This window comes from Harmonia axyridis, chromosome 5 (assembly GCF_914767665.1).
Source record: "Harmonia axyridis chromosome 5, icHarAxyr1.1, whole genome shotgun sequence".
NCBI lineage: Eukaryota > Metazoa > Arthropoda > Insecta > Coleoptera > Coccinellidae > Harmonia > Harmonia axyridis.
Genome location: NC_059505.1, coordinates 37,411,113 through 37,433,960, shown reverse-complemented (window position 1 = coordinate 37,433,960; position 22,848 = coordinate 37,411,113). Strand labels below are relative to the sequence as shown.

The window sequence follows — 22,848 nt, the reverse complement described above, 5'->3', positions numbered from 1 at the left end:
ATGAAATATGGCTCCATCATTTCACTCTGGAGTTCAATCGACAGTCAGCTGAGTGGACTGCACACGATGAACCGAATCCAAAGCAAGGAGAAACACAACACTCAGCTGGAAAGGTTATAGTATCAGTATTCTGGGATGCGCAAGGTATAATATTCATTGATTACCTCCAAAAGGGCCAGACCATCATCAGCGATTATTATATAGCGTTATTGGATGGTTTAAAGGATGAAATCGTTAAAAAACGACCTCATTTGAAGAAAAAAGGTGTTGTTTCATCAAGACAATGCGCCGTGTCACAAATCAATAAAAACAATGGCAGAATTGCATTCTGCATCTACCGTAATCGCCAGATCTGGCCTCCAGCGACTTTTTCCTCTTCTCAGGCCTTCAAACACTCGGCACTTCGTGGCTCGTTTTTAAATTTTGAACTCGTGGAAGAATATCAATGCCTTCTGCACTTGTATTATTAATAACTTCTTCTGCAGAAGGCATTATTTTCTCTAATTCGATGAATTAATATTGAAATCAATGGAATATTTTCATAAATATCATTCAGTGATTTTTGCATTTAAAAACGTTGGTTGGCAGAATTGAATTCTGTACCACAAGTTTGACAGATAGAGGGGAATACGTTCAGCGTATCTACGAAAAAATAGTGAAATATAGCCAAGGGAGTATGGCAAAATGAACAGATTCGCCACATAATTAGAGAAAATCAATTACTTGTAGATTCAAGGTCGAACGAAAAGTGACATCTGTCAAACGCCAACATCATAAACCGACGCTTTCGATGTTAAACGAAAAAATTAGGTTCCACCGAGTCAATAGATACTGCATCAATCAATCATTCCACCTGTATCAGATCCACGCTACGATAAAAAGATCTTGTAAGAGCTGAACCATCGAGGCATATCTGCTTGTTTTCTTATTCAAATCAGTTCCTCATCATCCAACCCATAAACTAACGGGCGCTACCTATGTCGAATCGTTCTATAATGGCAACTCGATAAATAACCTCACTTTTAATTAGAACAGGGAAGTGAGCAGATATAAATTCCCGGTAGTTGAATATGCCACCTACGTATCGTTGAAGATAAGCCACCATTAATCAGTCCAACATGAAGTGTCTCCTCTGCTCTCCTCTGCTCACAGAGACTACCAGCAGGCGCAAGAAGTTGGAGCAGATATCGAGGCTGTGTTTCTTTTAACAGCCCACTTTGAATAGTCCCCTATTTTACGGCAATTTTATCTGTTTCATCGATAAGATCGGCGCAGTTGACAAGGAACAGCGGTACGCTGGGTTAAAGCGTTATCTTGGAAATGCCTATGTAGATTAACAGAGGATACAGGGTGTCCAACGTTGACATTCTATTGTGAGCCGGTACTTAACGCTGGAGACGTGCGAGACCACTCTGTATCTACATGGAAGTTACAATCTTACAAACGTTAGGTACAAACATCGGAATGAGTTTACTTTGGACATCTGCAAACGAATAAATTGGCATGTCTTTCGTGAATAAAAAAATTGCTAGAGCTATCGTAGGTCTAGATGGATTTTCCCTACATTGAGTGAGATGAAGTTCTGATATAACAACCAATAGCTATGTGAGGAATTATAGAAAACAAATTTCTGTGGGCCCTTAGACTATGAGCCCTTGGTAGACTACCATTCAAGTTATAGATTCATCTATGAGTCCAAGGACTCATGAATGAATAAATTGACGAAATTCTACGGACATAAAATATCAGCCCTTTGTAGCTAACCATTCGAGTTATATATTCATCTATGAGTACAAAGACTCATGGAAAACTGAATTTTTCATGAATTCAAGAACTCAGAGCATATATAATTTTCTATGAGTCTTGGAACTCACAGAAAGTTCTATTTACTGGTTGCAAGGGACTATATCAAATCCCGCATGAAAAATAGATAGAAAAGATTAAAAACAGAATTTACTATGAACCCAAGAACTCACAGCAAATATAATTTTATATGGGCCTGGAGATTCACAAAAAATTCTTTCCTTGTCAACTACTTCTGAAGAATTAGTTGAATATTTGCTGGTTGAAAGAGCTGCTATTAAATCCCCATAAGGATAGATTCATCTATAAGTCCAAGGGCTCATAGAAAACATAATTTTCTACGAACTAAAGGACTCACAGCTTATATAATTTTCTAATAGGTCTAGAGACTCACAGAAAGTTCTATTGAGTAGTTGCAAGGGTAGATATTAGATACCCATGATAGATATAGATTTATCTATGAGTCCGAGGACTCATAGAAAGCAGAATTACCGGCGAATTCAAGGACTTTAATAGAATTTTAAGTGTAATGAAACTTTAAACCTAGAAAGAAATTAATTTTCTGTGAGTTTGAGGCCTCAAAGTCCTTCTTCGAATCTTCCAGAATCTCTGATGAATCCAATCGCAGCTGGTTAAATTAACGCGAAACGCAAGCGAAAAGTCGTTTACATACGTCACTTCCGCTCGATTTCGTTCGAGCTATAAGTTAGGTAAATTGGCAGATGATAGAGAACTGGTTGCCGTCTATGGACATTTGGCCATTCGAAAGTACCTACTTCATCTTGATACCGGTTTACGCGAAATATCCAACCGATTAGCATAATATATCGCAGTTATTGCTGACGTTAACTAATCGAAATTTAACTTTCAGGCAATATCGACCACATATATCTTCCTTTACACGGATCGCAGAAAAAAAAACAGTCAACGGAATTTCAAATATATAATTCATGAACGGAGATGATGCTGCAAGCTGTGGAGATTCGGAGATGGTGGCGAATAAATTGAAATCAATGGGACATACGACAAATTGCTCGGATAGCATCGATTGCGAAAAAATTCTCGAGAAATACGTCGCTTCTACATATTTCAAAAGTTTTCGGAACCGGCCTGCTTATGATTCTGCAAGTGTTCTGACTGCGTTCCTGCTTGATGCACCAGTTTGAGTTCTGGGAAAGAAGAGTATTATATTTCACACAATGATCTTTTTTTCAAAGCAACATTCTGTTCTCAATTTGGAATGGAATAACAACTGCGTTGCAGATCATTCTTCTGAATTTCCTTTAGACGTGGTAACGTCAAAATTTTATTGAGATATAGACTATTCTTCCTTCATGAGTTGAATACCAATTTACCTATCCAAAGTCATACTGTCAGTAGTACTTGCTCAACATGAAACCACCAAAAAACTAACTAATATTCCTTTTGAAATCTAATCGAATCATGATTAATCTAAATAAGCCTACCCCTAGGGTATCGCTCGATCAAGGAAGTCTTTGACGTCACATCCTGTATCTCCTATAGGAGACGTAAAGACGTAACCACTCTTTTCATCTGCATACTGATGAGGAAGTCCAAGCTTCAACCGCTTGCGCTTTTTACAGTTTTAATTACGCGCAGTTCGATATTTATTGGAAATTCGATTTCAATGAGACGTAATCCAGAGTTTAAGTGTTGGTATTGGAGCTTTAGTAGTTGCAACGGTTAATTGACGTTAAGAGAGGTTCATATTGTTGTTCTGGGAACCTTGAAGCATCTGGTAGACGGTTGTATAATGGACGAATTTGGGGTTTCATGATCAGAGCGATTAAAAGGTGAAGTAATAGTTTACATTCCAAAAATTCTCATCATAAGGAAAATTGTTAAGCCTCCCACACTAACTACGACATATAAGGCAAATTGATAAATCCCCGGTCGTGTGCTGATAAAATATAGCTTTTTGAAGGGAAAAACTACAGTTGAAGCAAAATCTTGGCTTGATGAAGAGTTTCCGGGAAATACACCAGGAAATTTAACCATCATTGATTGGTATGCTGAGTTTAAACATGGTGAAATGCGTACCGAAGACGGTGAATGTAATGGACGCCCAAAAGAGGTTGTCACCGACGAAAAAATAAAAAAAATTCACAAAATAATTTTGGATGACCATAAAGTGAAGTTGATCGAGATAGCTGACAATGTGAAGATATCATCTGAACGTGTACATCATATGATTCACGAAATTTGTACATGACAAAGCTTTGTGCAAAATGGGTGCCTCGCGAGCTCACAATCGATCAAAAGCAACAACGTATTAATGATTCTGTGCAGTGTTTGAAGCTGTTTAAGTGCAATAAACCTGAATTTTTGCGTCGATATGTGACAATGGATGAAACATGGCTCCATCATTTCGCTCCGGAGTCCAATCTGCAGTTAGCTGAGTGGACTGCATACGATGAACAGAATCCAAAGCGAGGGAAACACAACAGTCAGCTGGCAAGGTTATGGCAGCAGTATTCTGGGATTCGCAAGGTGTAATATTCATTGATTACCTCCAAACGAGCCAGACCATCAACAGCGATTATTATATAGCGTTATTCGATCGTTAAAGGATGAAATCGTTAAAAAACGACCCCATTTGAAAAAAAAAGTGTTGTTTCATCAAGACAATGCTCCGTGCCTCAAATCAATGGAAACAATGGCAAAATTGCATGAATAGGGCTTCGAATTGCTTCTGCATCCACCGTATTCGCCAGATCTGGCCCGCATCCGACTTTTTCCTGTTCTCAGACCTCAAAAGAATGCTCGCTGGAAAGAAATTTGGCGTCAATGAAGAAGTAATCGCCGAAACTGAGGCCTATTTTGAAGCGAAAGACAAATCTTACCACAAAAATATATCGAAAAGTTGTAAGATCGCTATAATCGCTGTATCGCCCTCAAAGGCAACTATGATGAATAAAAAAATCGAATTTTGCCAAAAAAAATGTGCTTTACAATGATAGACCGGAGACTTTCCAATCGGCCTATTACCGATCACAACGCATGGATACCAACACTACCAATCTCGCCACCATCGAGGAACGAAATCCAGGATCGAAGGACCAGGAAACGCGTCAAATCTGACGTTTTAATGGTCAACCGCCGGCCAGTGCGTTCCACCTCACGTGACGCGATCACGCAAGCGCAGGGGCGCCAACAATATCCGACTGGAAATCGGGTAGGCCGCGAGGAAGGTCGTGACTGCCATAATCGAGCTGGCGCAGATTAGAAATGTACTTAGGGGCCCATTCCGCCCAACAGTAACAGTACCCGGGCATGTCCGAAGGCCAATGGCGGGGAAAATTGCGAGATCGGATTTATTAAGGTTCATTATGCGCTACGTGCGTACGGCTCGGACGGAAGTTATTAGATTATTGATATTCTTCGCGGTTCGACAGCCTCCGGTGACATCCGTCGAAATGTTCTTGCTACGGATAGGTCTCCGCACTTCCTCATACCACGGCTCCGCGCTCCGATAGGTACGATGGCAAAGACGTAGTTCGCTTCGACCGTCGATTTGGCGAAAATCGTGCCGTGTATGGTCTCCTTTAGCGTTTACTCGGTTATTGTTGTCGTGGGTGGCGACCTTTATGATTTGTAGCGCACAAATATTTTCGTGGGTGGCGTCCTTTACCACATAAATATTGGTGTGGATGACGACCTTTAATATAAGTCTATAGGGTGTTGAGGAATGAGTGGGACAAACTTTAGGCAGTGGTAATCGAACTTCAACACCTTATATATTGAAAGTTTATTTTGTAAAGTAAACATATACCGAAACAATTTTGGGAAAACTCTGGAGTTTCCAGAAATGAAATGTCATTCTCAAAAACCTACGATTGAATCTAACGGGTGTTTTTTTTTTCAAGGTATATAACTTTAAGTTGGCATTACTGTTCAAGATGGCGACCGATTTAACAGCTGTCAAATGATTTATTCTCAGTTTGGTTTGGCAATTCATCATGAATAGACTCACGCCTAAACAACGGTTGCAATATAGTGCAATTTTATTTCGGAAATAATGGTTCTGTTCGGAATACGTATCGCGCACTACGTCCATTTCATTTTGTTTAGCGATGAAGCGCACTTCTGGATGAATGGCTACATCAACAAACAAAACTGCCGCATTTGCAGTGAAGCTAATCCTCAAGTGTATGTCGAAACACCGTTACATCCAGAAAAACTGACTGTTTGGTGCGCTTTATGGGCTGGTGGAATCATTGGTCCGTACTTCTTCAAAAACGATGATGGCCAGAACGTTACAGTCAATGGTGATCGAAAAAGAGCCATGATTACTTACTTCTTCATTCCTGAATTGAACAACCATGATGTCCAGGAGCTGTGGTTCCAACAAGACGGCGCAACATGTCACACAGCTCGTGCCACAATCGATTTATTGAAAGACACGTTTGGTAACCGCCTAATTTCACGTTTTGGACCTGTGAATTGGCCTCCAAGATCTTGTGATTTAACACCGCTAGACTACTTTCTGTGAGGCTATGTAAAGTCATTGGTCTATGCGGATAAGCCACAAACCCTTGACCATTTGGAAGACAATATTCGCCGTGTTATTGCCAATATACGGCCACAAATGTTGGAAAAAGTCATCGAAAATTGGACTACATCCGAGCCAGCCGTGGCGGTCATATGCCAGAAATCATATTTAAAATGTAATGCCACAAGATTATCTTGCGGATGAATAAATTCATGTCAATCGAATAACCCATCGTTATTTTATTGCAATTTAAAGTTCTATAGCTCTAAAAAAAACACCCTTTACTTAAAACTTTGAGACGATATATACTGTCAGAAAATGTCGATAACTTCAGATCACTTAAGCGAATCGTAAACTGCTAAACCAGTCCCTTGACCAGTTGAAGCGTTGACAAACTCCAGAGACGGACCCAGCAGACCATCATGTTACTCGAATCTCAAGTTGCAACTAAACCAGTCATGAAACCCGATACCAAACAAAATCAATAGACCACACCACACAAATCACGCGGTAAGGAAATGAAACTATAACTCCGATGGTCGTAAATTAGATACCGCGTTCACCTCACGCACAATTTAGCATAATATTCGTTCATTTAGCAATAAACAAGTATTCATAACCCATAAAATACCACAGCAGTAAATCGTCCACCTGTCATTAGAAACAATTAAATCTTTCATATCGTAAGCAGATAAGCGATATTACCGTGCACTGTTATTGGAGGTTTGCCGGGCTTGATAACTAGTCGAAGAAGCTTGACCAGGCCTGTTGCCTCCGATATAGCCAGAAAAATTTTGTAATTGAGGTGCAGAGGATTTCCTGTTTCAGTTTCAGCCTCCATTTTTCGATCAAAATGGGAGCATAGCAGTTGCTTGGTCTACTTTGAAGTATTACATCAAATCCGTCGATACGTAATTTATGAATTTTTGCGTCTTATAAAGGGTGTTTTTTAGAGCTATAGAACTTTAAATTGCAATAAAACAACGATGGATTATTCGATTGACGTGAATTTTATTTATCCGCAAGATAATCTTGTGGCATTACATTTTAAATATGATTTCTGGCATATGACAGCCACGGCTGGCTCGGATGTTGTCCAATCTGAACGTCCAATTTTCGATGACTTTTTCCAACATTTGTGGCCGTATATCTGCCATAACACGGCGAATGTTGTCTTCCAAATGGTCAAGGGTTTGTGGCTTATCCGCATAGACCAATGACTTTACATAGCCCCACAGAAAGTAGTCTAGCGGTGTTAAATCACAAGATCTTGGAGGCCAATTCACAGGTCCAAAACGTGAAATTAGGCGGTCACCAAACGTGTCCTTCAATAAATGGATTATGGCACGAGCTGTGTGACATGTTGCGCCGTCTTGTTGGAACCACAGCTCCTGGACATCATGGTTGTTCAATTCAGGAATGAAAAAGTTAGTAATCATGGCTCTATACCGATCAGCATGACTGTAACGTTCTGGCCATCATTGTTTTTGAAGAAGTACGGGGACCAATGATTTCACCAGCCCATAAAGCGCACCAAACAGTCATTTTTTCTGGATGTAACGGTGTTTCGACATACAATTGAGGATTAGCTTCACTCCAAATGCGGCAGTTTTGTTTGTTGACGTAGCCATTCAACCAGAAGTGCGCTTCATCGCTAATGGACGTAGTGCGCGATACGTATTCCGCACAGAACCATTATTTTCGAAATGAAATTGCACTATTTGCAAGCGTTGTTCAGGCGTGAGTCTATTCATGATGAATTGCCAAACCAAACTGAGAATAAATCACTTGACAACTGTTAAACCGGTCGCCATCTTGAACAGTTATGCCAACTTAAAGTTATATACGTCGAAAAAAAAAAACACCCTTTATTATTGTATGCATTTTTCTCTAAGTTTAACGTACATAATTTCCAAATACAAAGCCATCGTCGAGTAAAATCAACATCTGGATGGGTGACCACCGCTTGCAGTTAACCTAACTTTTTAAGGTCAGAAAATCCCGACTCCATTCAGGTTTTTTTTTCCATCTACGACATACCATATTATATGGTTATCAGGAAGAACATCATGAAGATGAGCCGTAGCAAATCAATTTTCTCTACAAAAAACGACTCTTCAGCGCTGATAAGCATCTCTATCTATTTCTAATGAAACGACATTTAATTACCTAATGAGTATGATTGCTTGTAATTAAATCCAAGATCTTGAATCAATTAGGGATATTTCATCTTGAGGATCTTTTACCACAATAATAGCCCTGGTGTCACATTTATTAGTTGACTTTCGTTTCCTATTCGAAGGGGGCTCCAGGTATTCATGACGTTTTTACAAACTACCATAAATGTCTTCTTACATGCCGCATCCTATATTAAAGCCGTGATTACAGTGAAAATAAATCTTAACGTAGGTATTATGGACTGAAAAAGTGAACCGGAAAAATTAATATTTTCAGTTGGAACTTTTATTGCTATCTAGCAATTTTTGCACTTATTCACGACTTCATGACGTAGGTTCTGCTCGACATAAATCTCTCAATAACCTTCGTTTTCTATGATCAATAACCTAGATGCAATTTATCAACATCCACTTACCTATTACACTGAAAAAAGTGATGATAAAAGTGTATTATTCAAATTTAATTGCTCTGTAAATACCAATTTCGTAGTTCAGCGATCTTTGTCGATGAGGAATGTCAAAATTTAATTATTAAATGACAGTTAAAAATATTTTCTGGATTAGTGTGAATGGCATTTGATAGCTAGTGGTAAAAGTTTAAAAGAATATTATCAACTGAAGTCAGCATCTTTGCCATAGAAACCATTCAAGTTTAAACCTAACCTACAAAAGTGAATGTCATGGAATTCATGACAGATACCCGTCAGTGACTAACCTAAATTGTCAATATTCATTCTATACTCGTACGTCTTATAACTTTTTTCAGTGTAGTAGGCACCTAAATACTTGTGTCAAGAGCTTGTTGTTGAGAGAGTTCATTAGAAACTGAGAATGATGGTGCAGAAATTTCACTTACCTTCGCAGTGAAAGCCATCTCCTTGGTAACCTGGGTAACAAGTACACGAAAAACTGCCTAATGTGTTCGTACAGTGTGCAAAAACATCACAAGGTCTGTACTTGCACTCGTTTTCATCTGAAATAAAGAAGTTACCATAAAAATCTCCAAAAATACTCAGGAAGATTTAAAAATGAATATTCATTTCTTGGTTATGTCTCCACCTTGGTAATAACCTCTGGAATTATTAACCGAGTGGTTCAGGTTTGTTGCATTTTCGATATGGATGGAAGTGGATTCAAATGGGCATGATTATATCGAGGCTTGGAATCTTGAAAACGACCAAAAGCCAAATTAGCCTACCAGATCGTGTAGGTGAATGACATTCTTAAGGTTTTTTTTATTTGTTCCTCCATTATCGCTGAAGCAGTTAATGGAGTTTGTTTTGGAGTTCCTGAACCATGTGATAATTGGCCCGATACACTTATTAACTTTCAGTGTTCTATGGGGCTATTGAACTTGGCATGGAGATGATATCTTCGGGATATTTGCAAGAAATTCACTTTCGCACCATCTGAGTCTGTGTGGATGGAATGGAATTCAAGAACCCACAGTAAAAAACGACCAAATTACTCTCAAAATATTCTAATCAAACAATTCACCGGTAGATTGTATTGTATAGAATTAACTCTGAAAATATTTAACTTGGTTAAACAGACAGTGTCACTGGAATATTGCCAATCTCTAATATTCAGTTTCATTCCTCGTGTATGACGGGTTTCTTTGAACATTTAACATTCAGTTAGTGCAGCTTTTACACTTATTGAACTGTCCAAGTCTCGTGAAGAAAAATCTGATATAAGAAATAAAAATGAGTATTGCAAATCGTTATAGCTCGAATGAACTGAGAGGTTTGTCTGTATATGATCCAAGTTAATATTTTACCAGGTGATTCATTACAAGAAAGAGCAATAAAGAAGTTCTTGTTTTTTGCCTAAAAGCCCTACTCTATCCACCAATCTACCTGTGTAGTGTTTTACTTATTCAATTCTCCAAATATGTAACTATTTATTTTAGTCAATAGTGACCATCAAAGTGCTGTGTTTTTCGTGAACCAACTGAATAACAAGTCATTTATTTGACACATAGATGAATCAAAATCAGAGGAGGCACTTGCAAGGGTCCGAACTAGGCTATCCATTCTATTGGGTCAGAAATCCTAGCTATATGTATTGGTGCCCAAGAAATCATGGAATCCCGTAGCAAAAGCTTTTTGTAGACTTGAAGTGTCATAATATAGTAGAACATCTGGCTAGAGACAAGAGAGTGACTCTGTATGGGTGCCAGATAAAAAGCTATTTTAACTTACGGCTGTGAAACATGGATTACTACACAAAGCAGTAGGAGCTTATTACAGGCAATGGGAATGAAATATTTGGTAAAAAATAAATGTAAACAAATTTCTGTGGAATCTGTGGAAAGTAGTAAGTGTTTACATTTATTTTTTACCAAATCAATATGATTTTCCACCAAGTAAGGACTGAATCAATTTAATAGGAAATGAAGTATCTTAGGATTATTGAGGGTATAACAAGATTGGATAGGTGGAAGAAAGAGGATGTTAGGAGAAAATTGAAGATAGAGTAAATGGAGGATTACGTAGGAGAAAGACAGATGGGATGATGAGGGCAATTGATTGATTAGAATGGAGGAAGAGAGGCCTGCAAGACAGATATGGGAGTCGAAATTGGACAAGATAAGAAACAGAAGAAGACTAAGTTGGGATGATATGGTTGTGTTCTTAGAGAAGTATAAAGACAAAGCTGATCGCTGCTTTCTACCTACATTTGATCTAATCTTAACTAGTCATTATATAGCCTTAGTGGCCTTGGAAGACATCTCTCAGAAATTACTCCAATAAAAATATTTTCTATCATTGTATACTTTATTAGAGCAAAAAAAATTGGTTTACTATACATACCTGGTACTTCGCAGTTGCAGCCACCATACCCGTCGTTGCAATGGCACTGACCATCCAAGCAAGCACCATTTTGGCAGACGCTTCCGTCTTCCTTCTGGCAGTTATCTGAAAACACAAAGAACAACATCAATACCCAGTTCCCATAAGATCCTTTCTTCCTTCTGGTCCATCAGCAGATTCTCATGACCGTCCCGGTTAAGAATGTCTTTTGTTTGCATTAATAGAAATCTCCTCAGGTTGAGGAATTTTCACGTTCAAAAGTCGTGAGACGGTCGAGTCTTCGCCATTAACATATATGCTCGGCACTCAATAGATAAATAGGGTCCCTGAGAACATATCTTAGACGCGTGGAGCCTCTTATTTCCATATCCGAGCCGAATGTAAGTTAGGGGAATTGTTAATGAAAATTGATGGCGAACTTTTAGATTTATGGTTGGTTTGGCTCGTTTTAACGATAAAATTTACGCTGGAGGCGAAATGCTGAATGGTGATAAACACAATACTTTCTTTTTTCGCTCTTGAAAACTTCACATCAAGTTATTTTTGGTTTTGTCATACTTCTGATTCCCATAAAGATTTTGCAAGCATGCGCTACGTTTACATTTAGGGATTCATCAAACCAAGTAGCTTGATATTTTAACCATCTACTCGACTTGAAAATGAAGCTCGTGAAAAATTACATACTTTAGTTTGACTCGACTTGATTTTAGATACCTACTTATTGCTTGACTCGATATCAAGCTACTTGATAATACTTGAGTTTGATATGCACGCGTCGCACGGCATATTTCTGCAATCTAGTATGCGCTTAGACTAAATAAGCGGATTCCTCGAGCGCCGAGATACTGAAGTTTTCGCCAGTGTGACTTTAATTGTAGTTTTCCCACATTTCTTTGAAAGCTATTGAAAGATTTTGGTAGTTCCAGAAATATCTTTCCAAACTTGGCCAAAATGCCCAAGGATTTTTATCAACACCAGCATCTTCAGCTCCTGTTGAAAGGCAATTTTCCCGAGCTGCTCTTACAGTTACAAAAACCTGCAATAGATTACGCGATAAATCTATGAGATGCCTCATGTGTCTTAGATCCTGGATGGAAAATTATGAAATCAAACAAAGCCTGGAGGTTTCTCAATAATGAGAAACTTTATTTTTTCATCATTTTTCATTTTATTATGATTTATAGTGATTCAATTTATGTATCTATTTCGAAAGAGATGATATTTTCGGTTCTCTCATACAATAAGTTCAATAAATGAAAGTGTTTTTGCAAGGTTCCTTCTCATTTTATCATTATTTTATGGATATGACACTACACAATAAAACTGCTCAAAATCAAGTAGCTTGATTTGATTTAAGTACTTGATAAATAAATACTTGACTTAACTTGAGATTGAAAAACTACTTCTTGACATGAGCTTGACTTGAAATGAAATAAACATCCATTGATTTATCTCAAAATATACTTTTTTTCAATATCACAATGAAACCTTCTATTGAACAAGCAGAACGTGAGATATAGAAAAAAAGTTGCTTAGTTGCATCCCGAATATCGAAAAAATTCGAGAATAAAATATTCAAAAATAGAAATGTGGAAGCAATAGAGAAAGTCTGATATTTTCCAGAAAATTCATCATCAACATGACAACTAGATCAATGACAATACCAGAGTGATATGCAATCATTTAACTTGATATCCCCACAATATTTAAAGGCCTCGTGTTTGTGAAATCCTCTCAAAACTTCCTATGTATCAGATAAAAATGTGGAATGTTTTATGTAAGATACTTCATATACATTTAATTCAGTAAATAAATATCGACAACAGCCAAGAAAAACTATTGTTTGACGGCATTATCATCGTGAACGCTGAACCTAAGAACACCACATTCGAAGTGCAGAAAGATGGCCGACAAAAATCGAATAATCACGACCAAATAGGAGATCGGAGTTCTTCTACCTTCTGGGAAACCACCAAAGATGTTCCACGGAGTGGTTTCTTCATCGTTTCAAAGATGAAGGCATCTAGATGCCAATGAATGATTCATGGGTACGGAGAAGATCTCTCGATCGGTAAATATGGGATGCTGGATCGGATTCCCTTTCGTCTCTTGAAGCGATGAGAAAAACAAGATGGCCTTCGTCGCTAAATGTCACCTCGATGATCCCGCATATCTGGCATCTTGGGAGATGAAGATATCGGTTATAAGGTGAGTGGCTGATTGCTAATTCGATGAACATGCAGGAGTCCACACCTCCACAGTGGTGATTCTGGCTGTTCGGTCATTTAAGAGATTTTCAGCTATTCAAAAAAAAAAACGTGAGGAAAGATTGACGATATAATAATGCTTTTTAGATATAAATTTATTGACTTTATACACCACGTTACTCAATAAGTAGGTACCTGGCCTCACGCACAAATGGCACCGCCAGTAGAGTATAACTACTTACTAAACTGCTTCAAAAGATCTGGGCAAAATTTAGGAACATAAAGTAAAGTCTGGATCAAGATATTGAAGGTCAAGATATTTGTTTTTTGAAAAATGAGAGAGTTCCGTTCATTGATTAGACTTTTAAGTACTGTACAACTGAATAAATGACTTGATAAGTATTATTTTGACACTGCTCCATCGACAACAACTGTGAAAAGGTGGTATGCTGACATCAAACGTGTTAAAGAACAACCGACTATGCTGAACTGTCTACTCGCCTAAATTCTTTTTTGCCAAGACAACGCCGCTCCTTGTCACAAATCGATTAAAATGGTGGTCAATTTGAGCGAATTTTGCTTCCAACTGATATTGAAGCATATTTCTAATACAAAGATGAATTTTTCTATTTGAAGAGCTTTGGAGTGGTCTTGAAGGTGACTATATTGAAGAATATAAATAAAGGGAATTAGGAAAACTGTGTTTTCACTGGTATGTTCGGTACTTATTGAGTGAAGTTTCAATAATATCATTTGCATGAAAGCAAGTATTATCCACTTTATTTTAAATTCTACTTCAATTTTCATATGATTTTTTTTTCGTGAAATGCTGAAGAGTATTTTCAAGGAAAGACTATATTTCACCTCTGTGGGAATCACGCAAAGAAAACCAGCTTCTCATCTAGGAATTTAGATGATGAAAATCCAAGCATGTTCACCTCACTATCAACCACATAGATTTGCATGTTATACCCTCTCCAACATTTTCCGTCGGCTCTCATCAGAAGATACCTTGTCACACCAATGATAACATCGAATATATTTATGGATATCGTTTCGGAAAACAAGTATAGATGGACATAGATGGAAGATATGACACGAAATCCAGATATAGCGAGGATTCACAAGAATTAGTAGCGTGTATATGGTCAACAAATTTTCGTAGCAGCACTCTTCGTGTCGATGCTTATCATCGTTGATACCTTCTTCTGGATTTTACCGAGTCTCGGATCAAAACGAGGTGTCAAGATGTTAAATTGAGAAGATGCAAGTTTCCAGTAGGTACTATAATTTCACTCCTAAGTAAACCAACAAAACGTTGAGAAAAAGGAATCTATTTTTGCAATGGCAAAGAATTGTTCTTCTTTGTTTCTCTTTAGAATTTTTAATTAATTCTAGTACTATTCAACTTTTTGAATCGATGGATAATTTGAACCAATTCGAACTAATGGCCAGTTAAATTTCCAGACCTTAACCCCTTCGGACTATATAATGTTTACAAAAGGAACTCCTGCCAATTTGAATGGGTGAATGGGCCATTAGAGCATCTCCTCACCGGAAACTTTACAGTTACAGAGATTGGCAAGGACGTAATGAAAGGAACTAGAACCATCATTGACCAATTTTCCAAAAAAAAAGAACGTCATCAGGAGAGTCATCTTCGGTAACGGTCTTCGATTTTTGTTGATACCGGTAAAGCATTTTCCTCGCTCAGACATGGAGCGTTTACGTGTAAACGGGAAAATTGTAGGATGTTACATAATATTTGGTATAACTGTATTCCACTGCTTGGGTACTTGAGAACTGTTATTCTTCTATTAGATAATTATCGTTTCATTTCTTCGTGTGAATGAACATTAGTATCGAATTATATATATATTCCCAGGTGTTTGTGCGTGTTGCACAGTCTTTATTGTGGTGAATATTATTTGATAAAAGATGTTTACCATGTGACTACACTGGTCGACAAAAAAATCAGGTGGAGAAATAAATTGTAAAAAAATGGTATCAGTGGATATTTATCGAAAGAAATATTCAATAGGAGTGTGGAATCTGAATACATGGGTGCACCATCCGTAAGATCTAACAACGTTTTGTATATTAATTGCATTTTATAGGAAATCACAAGTCGTTGAAACATTCTAGAAGTTATCCCAAGAATTTAAACAGACAGGCGTACAACTTTGCTTTCGCCATTCTTTTTCCGAAATTCGAGGCTTTATTGTGAAAAACTTGATAAACATATTATGATTCAAAGTATTGTCCATCGCTGACCACTACTTTCTCCCATCTTTCGGGCAGAGTACGAATCCCGTGTTGAGAAAACTGGTCATCTTTTGAATCCATCCAATTTTTTACTTCTTCATAAGACCGGAAGTTCTGGTCAGCCTGGATGTGTGCCATTGTTTGAAACAAGTGATAGTTCGAGAGAGCAACGTCTGAAGAATACGGCGGTTGGGGTAGGACTTCCTATATACCACTTTCGCAACATGGTCGAGAATTGTCTTGCTGTAAAATCACTTTATAATGTCTCTTGTTGTATTGCGGCCGTTTGTCTTTCAATGCTCGACTTAAATGCATTCATTGCATTCGATAACGATCGCCTGTTATTGTTTCAGTCGGTTTCAACAACTCATAATACACAACGCCGAGCTGGTCCCACCAAATACTGAGCATGCCCTTGGAATCGTGAATATTCGGTTTCACCGTCGACGTAGAAGCACGGCCGGAATATCCGCACGATTTTCTGCGCTTGGGATTATCGTAATGAACCCATTTTTCGTCTCCAGTCACAATGCGATGCCGAAATCCTTCCCGTCTTTGCCTTGCAAGCAGCTGTTCACAAGCAAACAAACGCCGTTCAATTTCTCTCGGCTTCAACTCGTACGGCACCCAATTTCCTTGTTTCTGAATCATTCCCATGACTTTCGGGCCTTTTGAAATGGCTTGTCGCGTCACTCCCAAAGATCTTGCCAATTCTTGTTGCATTTGACACGAGTCTTGATCAAGTAATGCCTCCAATTCTGCATCTTCGAAAACCTTTTCTCTTCGTCAGGTGAAAACCCTTGTAGACTACGTCTGAAAAACCAAGAATCTACCAATTCTGCATTCAACTTGCTGAAAAAAACAAGTAACTCCAAAATCTCAGGACTCAGTCCAAAGTCTGAATCAAGACGCATCTCAAAAGCAGCTGGTGGTCGCTTCTTTGTTCCAACACGAATCAATTGAACAAGTGAAGCTCGGGTTCGTGTAGCCCTCGAGAATAGTATGCAGTCTCGTTGAAATTATCCGTTGCATTTCCTTGTTTCTCGCCATTCCTCGACTTTTTTTCAACCTTCCGAAGCTCGCATCGGTCGAGGAAAATTGCCCGCTCTTCGAAACCCATCAGTTATCACGTTTGTTCGATTTTCTCACGCAGTAGCTATCGCTTATCTGGGCCTAGGAAGCGAATAACGGCAGTTGGTGGGTAATTTGTGGAGGATTACGGACAATTCAGAAGTGGGTCGTTAATAGAATCTGAATGCCGAATGTCTATGAGGATGCTGTAAGAAAATTAAGATACGATGGGTAAAATTACGGATGCATAGGAAAATTAAGGTACGATGGGTAAAATCACGGATGCATAGGAAAATTGAGGTACGATGGGTAAAATTACGGATGCATAGAAAAATTAAGGTACGATGGGTGAAATCATAGATGCATAGGAAAATTGAGGTACGATAGGTAAAATAACAGATGTATAGGAAAATTAGGGTACGATGGGTAAAATTACGGATGCATAGAAAAATTGAGGTACGATGGGTAAAATCACGGATGCATAGGAAAATTGAGGTACGATGGGTACAATTACAGATGCATAGGAAAATTAGGGTACGATGAGTAAAATAACGGATGCATAGGAAAATTAGGGTACGATGGGTAAAATTACGGATGCATAGGAAAATTGATGTACGATGGGTTAAATCACGGATGCATAGGAAAATTGAGGTACGATGGGTAAAATCACGGATGGATAGAAAAATTGAGGTATGATGGGTAAAATCACGGATGTATAGGAAAATTGTGGTACGATGGGTAGAATTACAGATGCATAGGAAAATTAGGGTACGATGGGTAAAATTACGGATGCATAGAAAAATTAAGGTACGATGGGTAAAATCACGGATGCATAGGAAAATTGAGGTACGATGGGTACAATTACAGATGCATAGGAAAATTAGGGTACGATGAGTAAAATCACGGATGCATAGGAAAATTAGGGTACGATGGGTAAAATTACGGATGCATAGGAAAATTGATGTACGATGGGTTAAATCACGGATGCATAGGAAAATTGAGGTACGATGGGTAAAATCACGGATGGATAGGAAAATTGAGGTATGATGGGTAAAATCACGGATGCATAGGAAAATTGTGGTACGATGAGTAGAATTACAGATGCATAGGAAAATTAGGGTACGATGAGTAAAATCACGGATGCATGGGAAAATTAAGGTACGATGGGTAAAATGAAACCTCGAATTTAAAAAACGGCGGAAACAAAGTTGTACTAAACTTCAAACAACAATCATATTCTTCCGATGTGACTCCGGTAGACTCTTCCCAAAACACAGAAAAATCATAATTGCAATAAAATCTTCCCGATATTCACCCTCTATCCGTCTTTGTCAGTCAACTCCGTCATCGAAGGACAATCAGAGTTCCACCTTTCGAATAATACCCATTTTTCACTCGTTAATAAATTGAACACTCGTTTCCAGAGATTGGATGCTAGAGATGTTACATCATTATAGGAAATTACCACCATTACAGTGATTGTTAAAGTCGTGAGAAATGCTCAATTTATATACGATGGGTACATTCGAGACCGCTATGCGGAGAGGATGCTGCGTGGCAGGGAGATTACGAGTTTCTCGTGCTCGGACAAATGCGAATCGAAGTTTTTCCTCCCGCGACCAAGACGATCATTTGTGCAACCAAAAGATCAAGGTAGGATATCTTCAAACCTCCAATTCCCCTAACAGTATTCTCTAGTTCCTCCTGAATTATTGATGACGCGGATATAGATCCCACTGTTTCAGTGGACAGGACCATATAATACGGAACAAATTGGTGTCCATTGCCGACCTGAGTCGTGGTGGTGGTCGGGTAATTTAGAACTGGATTCGAAATGAACATTTATTGATATTCTCGGGCCAACACTTGCCCCAGCCATTTATGGAAAGGTTAAGAAGGAAGGCCTGACAAATAAGAAAACGTTAACGAGTAATGTTCTCCGGCAATATTTGCATTGTACCTGAGATACCGGACAATGGATGTCTTCGTGACGGTGACATCATCAGGGTTCTCGTTTTGGCACCGTGAACTTCTTTTGTTACCGTTATTTCGAAGTGTGAAAAACTGTTAACATTGATAAGGCGATAATGGAAAAGAGGAAGAATGAATCTTAAAGATATGTTCTTGATATCGCATAAATCTTGAGCCAAAATTTCTTGTAATCTAATGAAGAATTTGATAAGAACACTGAGAAAGCCATTTACAACATGTGAAATAAAATGAAGCTACTCAGAAAAGTACTTGGGCCACATAATGCAGAATCGACAAGGATACGACCTTCTCCAACTATTACTGTAAGGCAAAGTTGAAGGAAAAACATGGTAGAAGGACATTTTTTTGCCTGAAATATCTAGGAACTTGGCTACAACAACAACAAATATTGACGCTTACTAAGGCCATACATTACTGAAGAAGATTCTGGGGATGTTGGAATTTTGTTCACCCAAGAGGGAATTTGATGAAGAGTTGAATGTATGGTTTTCATGTGACTTATGGCAGAGCCCTTCGACGTCTGGTATTGTTACACATTTGATTGTCGACCCTACGCCTCATTTTATTCAGCAGCAATCTTAGAGAGAGCACCACGGCTTGACATTTTCTTCATCTGTCAATATATTTCCAGAGGAGAAGGGAAAAAACTAATGAGCGGTGTTGCTAGTAAGATTGAACGATCAGTAAAAGTTAGGAATTTTATTAGGTGTACAACTTTGCTTCCGCCGTTTTGCAATATAAATAGCTGTAGCGGTAAGTGGAAGTCAAAATAAATATATCGTAGATGTCATACAATAAGCTCATGTATTTTTAAACATAACGCCATCGAAATATTAGTCGAATTGTGTCTGCATCATAAAGTTATTCTTGATTGAACATGTCAGCTTAAAAGCCAAATTCTCGTCATTTGCGGGAGGTTTTAATTTTCTGCTTTCGAATGAAGGAATCTGCGGCTGATGCTCATCGAATGCTCTCAAATGCCAATGGTGAGGCCGCTATTAGTGGAATAACGTGCCGAAAGTGGTTTCAACGCTTCAAGAACAGTGATTTTTCACGTCGAAGATCAGCATGGCGGAGGTGGAGAGAAGGTTTTCGAAAATGCAGAATTGGAGGCATTACTTGATCAAGACTCGTTTGAACCGTAACAAAAATTGGCAGGATCATTGGAAGTGACGCAACAAGCCATTTCAAAACGCCTGAAAGTCATGGGAATGATTCTGAAAGAAGGAAATTGGGTTCCGTACGAGTTGAAGCCGAGAGATGTTGAACGGCGTTTGTTTGCTCGTGAACAGCTGCTTGTAAGGCAAAAATGGAAAGGATTTCGGTACCGCATGAAGACTGGAGATGGAAACTGGGTTCATTACGATAATCCCAAGCTAGAAAATCATGGGGATTCCAAATCGACGGTCAAACCGAATATTCACGGTTCCAGGATCATGCTCAGTATTTGGTGGGACCAGCTCGGCGTAGTGTATTATGAGTTTTTTAAACCGACTGAAAGAATCACAAGCAACTGTTATCAAACGCAGTTGATGCGTTTGAACCGAGCATCGAAAGACAAACGGCAGCAATTCAACGAGAGACAGGATAAAGTGATTTTACAGCATGATAATGCTCGACCTACTTGTTGCGAAAGTGATCAAGACAAACTTTGATCAGCTGGGAAGTCCTACCCCACTCACCGTATTCTCCAGACGTTGCTCCCTCGGACTATCACTTGTTTCGATCAATGGTACACGGCCTGGCTGACCAGCACTTCCGGCCTTATGTGTGAGAAAGTAGAGGCCAGCGATGGACAATACTTTGAATCGTGAATAAAAAACCAGTTTTTCACAATAAATCCTCGAATTTCTGAAAAAAACGCCAGAAGCAAAGTTGTACGTCTATTCGATAATTCCGACTTGAAGTATGTCAAAATACCATAAAAATTAGTTATTTATAAAAAGAAGTATCTCTTCTAATTTCATTTAGAACTGAGCAGTCATGTGGAGATGTTCCCTCTTGAGTTAGAAACAGGGAAATCATGAATATTCCAAGATAGTTCAATGCACCAACAGAAAAATATATTCTCCAAACCATCCATCAACAAATCATCCGCGATCCATCCAGCTAAATTCCTCATTTTCCTCATCGACGACACGGCGATGAGAATCGACGATTATCTCAGTCAGATCTACCAATCCCAGCCCATATTTTTAATGCCCCGCTGGTTCTTAACTGTATCGGTGCAAGCGAAGGAAGCGAGTACGTTTTTCTAGCGACGCGGAGGCGAAAAAAACGGCGTTCGGCATACTTGGCTCCGTTTATCCTGTACGAAGTTCGGATGCAAAGCAGCGAAAGATACTTCCTGCCTGAATTTTCGCATCGGATCTCCGTACGAGATAAGGTAATAACAATACGCATATCTCTTTATTTGAGCGAACGGGTCTCATTTAACGGTCGCTTAACTCTGGTTTAATTGTCGAGCGAGATCGGCTGATAACGTATAGAAGTTTGTACTAACCGTGTTTCGATAAGAGTTCACGTTTTCAACTACGAATAGTACTGGCCGATATGTTCGCAGTTCTAAGGAAATAAAGGCTGGTTTTTTTTTGAGCTATAGAACTTTAAATTGCAATTAAACAACGATGGATTATTCGATTGACATGAATTTTATTTATCCGCAAGATACTCTTGTGGCATTACATTTTAAATACGATTTCTGGCATATGACCGCCACGGCTGGCTCGGATGTAGTCCAATCTGGACGTCCAATTTTCGATGACTTTTTACAACATTTGTGGCCGTATATCGGCAATAACACGGCGAATGTTGTCTTCCAAATGGTCAAGGGTTTGTGGCTTATCCGCATAGACCAATGACTTTACATAGCCCCACAGAAAGTAGTCTGGCAGTGTTAAATCACAAGATCTTGGAGGCCAATTCACAGGTCCAAAACGTGAAATTAGGCACGTTTGGTGACCACCAAACGTGTCTTTCAATAAATCGATTGTGGCACGAGCTGTGTGACATGTTGCGCCGTCTTGTTGGAACCACAGCTCTTGGATATCATGGTTGTTAAATTCAGGAATGAAAAAGTTAGTAATCATGGCTCTATACCGATCACCATTGATTGTAACGTTCTGGCCATCATCGTTTTTGAAGAAGTACGGACCAATGATTCCACCAGCCCATAAAGCCCACCAAACAGTCAGTTTTTCTGGATGTAACGGTGTTTCGACATACACTTGAGGATTAGCTTCACTCCAAATGCGGCAGTTTTGTTTTTTGACGTATTCATTCAACCAGAAGTGCGCTTCATCGCTAATGGACGTAGTGCGCGATACATATTCCGCACAGAACCATTATTTTTTAAATAAAATTGCACTATTTGCAAGTGTTGTTTAGGCGTGAGTCTATTCATGATGAATTGCCAAACCAAACTGAGAATAAATCACTTGACAGCTGTTAAGTCGGTCGCCATCTTGAACAGTAATGCCAATTCAAAGTTATATACCTCGAAAAAAAACACCCTATACATTTATGATTCAAAGTATTGTCCATCGCTGGCACTACTTTCTCCCATCTTTCGGGCAGCTTAAAAATCCCGTATTGAAAACACTGATCATCTTTTGAAGCGATCCACGAATCGTTCCAATTTTTTACTTTTTCATATAACCGGAAGTGCTGATCAATCAGGCCGTGTGCTATTGATCGAAACAAGTGACAGTCCTAGGAAGCAACGTCTGGAGAATACGGTGGGTGTATTAGTATTTCCCATTTAAATGTTTCCAAGTATGTCTTGACCACTTTCGCAACATGGGGTCAAGCATTGTCATACTGTAGACATAGAAAGCTACATATTTCATGAACTTTTCCGATATTCAGAGAAGCTGAATTACCTATGGAACAATCTACAACCCAAACACGATACTCATAACAAATTTCATTGAAATCGGCTGAGAATTACATAACTCGTTGCAATTAAAATTGCTGTTCTATAATAGTAATCTATAATAGTAGTA

The 22,848-nt window shown here is 38.7% G+C and overlaps 1 protein-coding gene across 1 annotated transcript in view; it reads right to left on the bottom strand.

Annotated features, from left to right (window-relative positions):
* LOC123680044 overlaps nucleotides 1-22,848 on the bottom strand; it is a 225,248-nt gene that overhangs the window by 105,145 nt on the left and 97,255 nt on the right. Inside the window, exons 4-5 of the mRNA XM_045617694.1 lie at nucleotides 11,310-11,414; nucleotides 9,350-9,466 (exon numbers count right to left, since the gene is read on the bottom strand). Of these exons, the coding sequence (XP_045473650.1) occupies nucleotides 9,350-9,466; nucleotides 11,310-11,414 (222 nt within the window). The remainder of the gene's footprint in view (nucleotides 1-9,349; nucleotides 9,467-11,309; nucleotides 11,415-22,848) is intronic.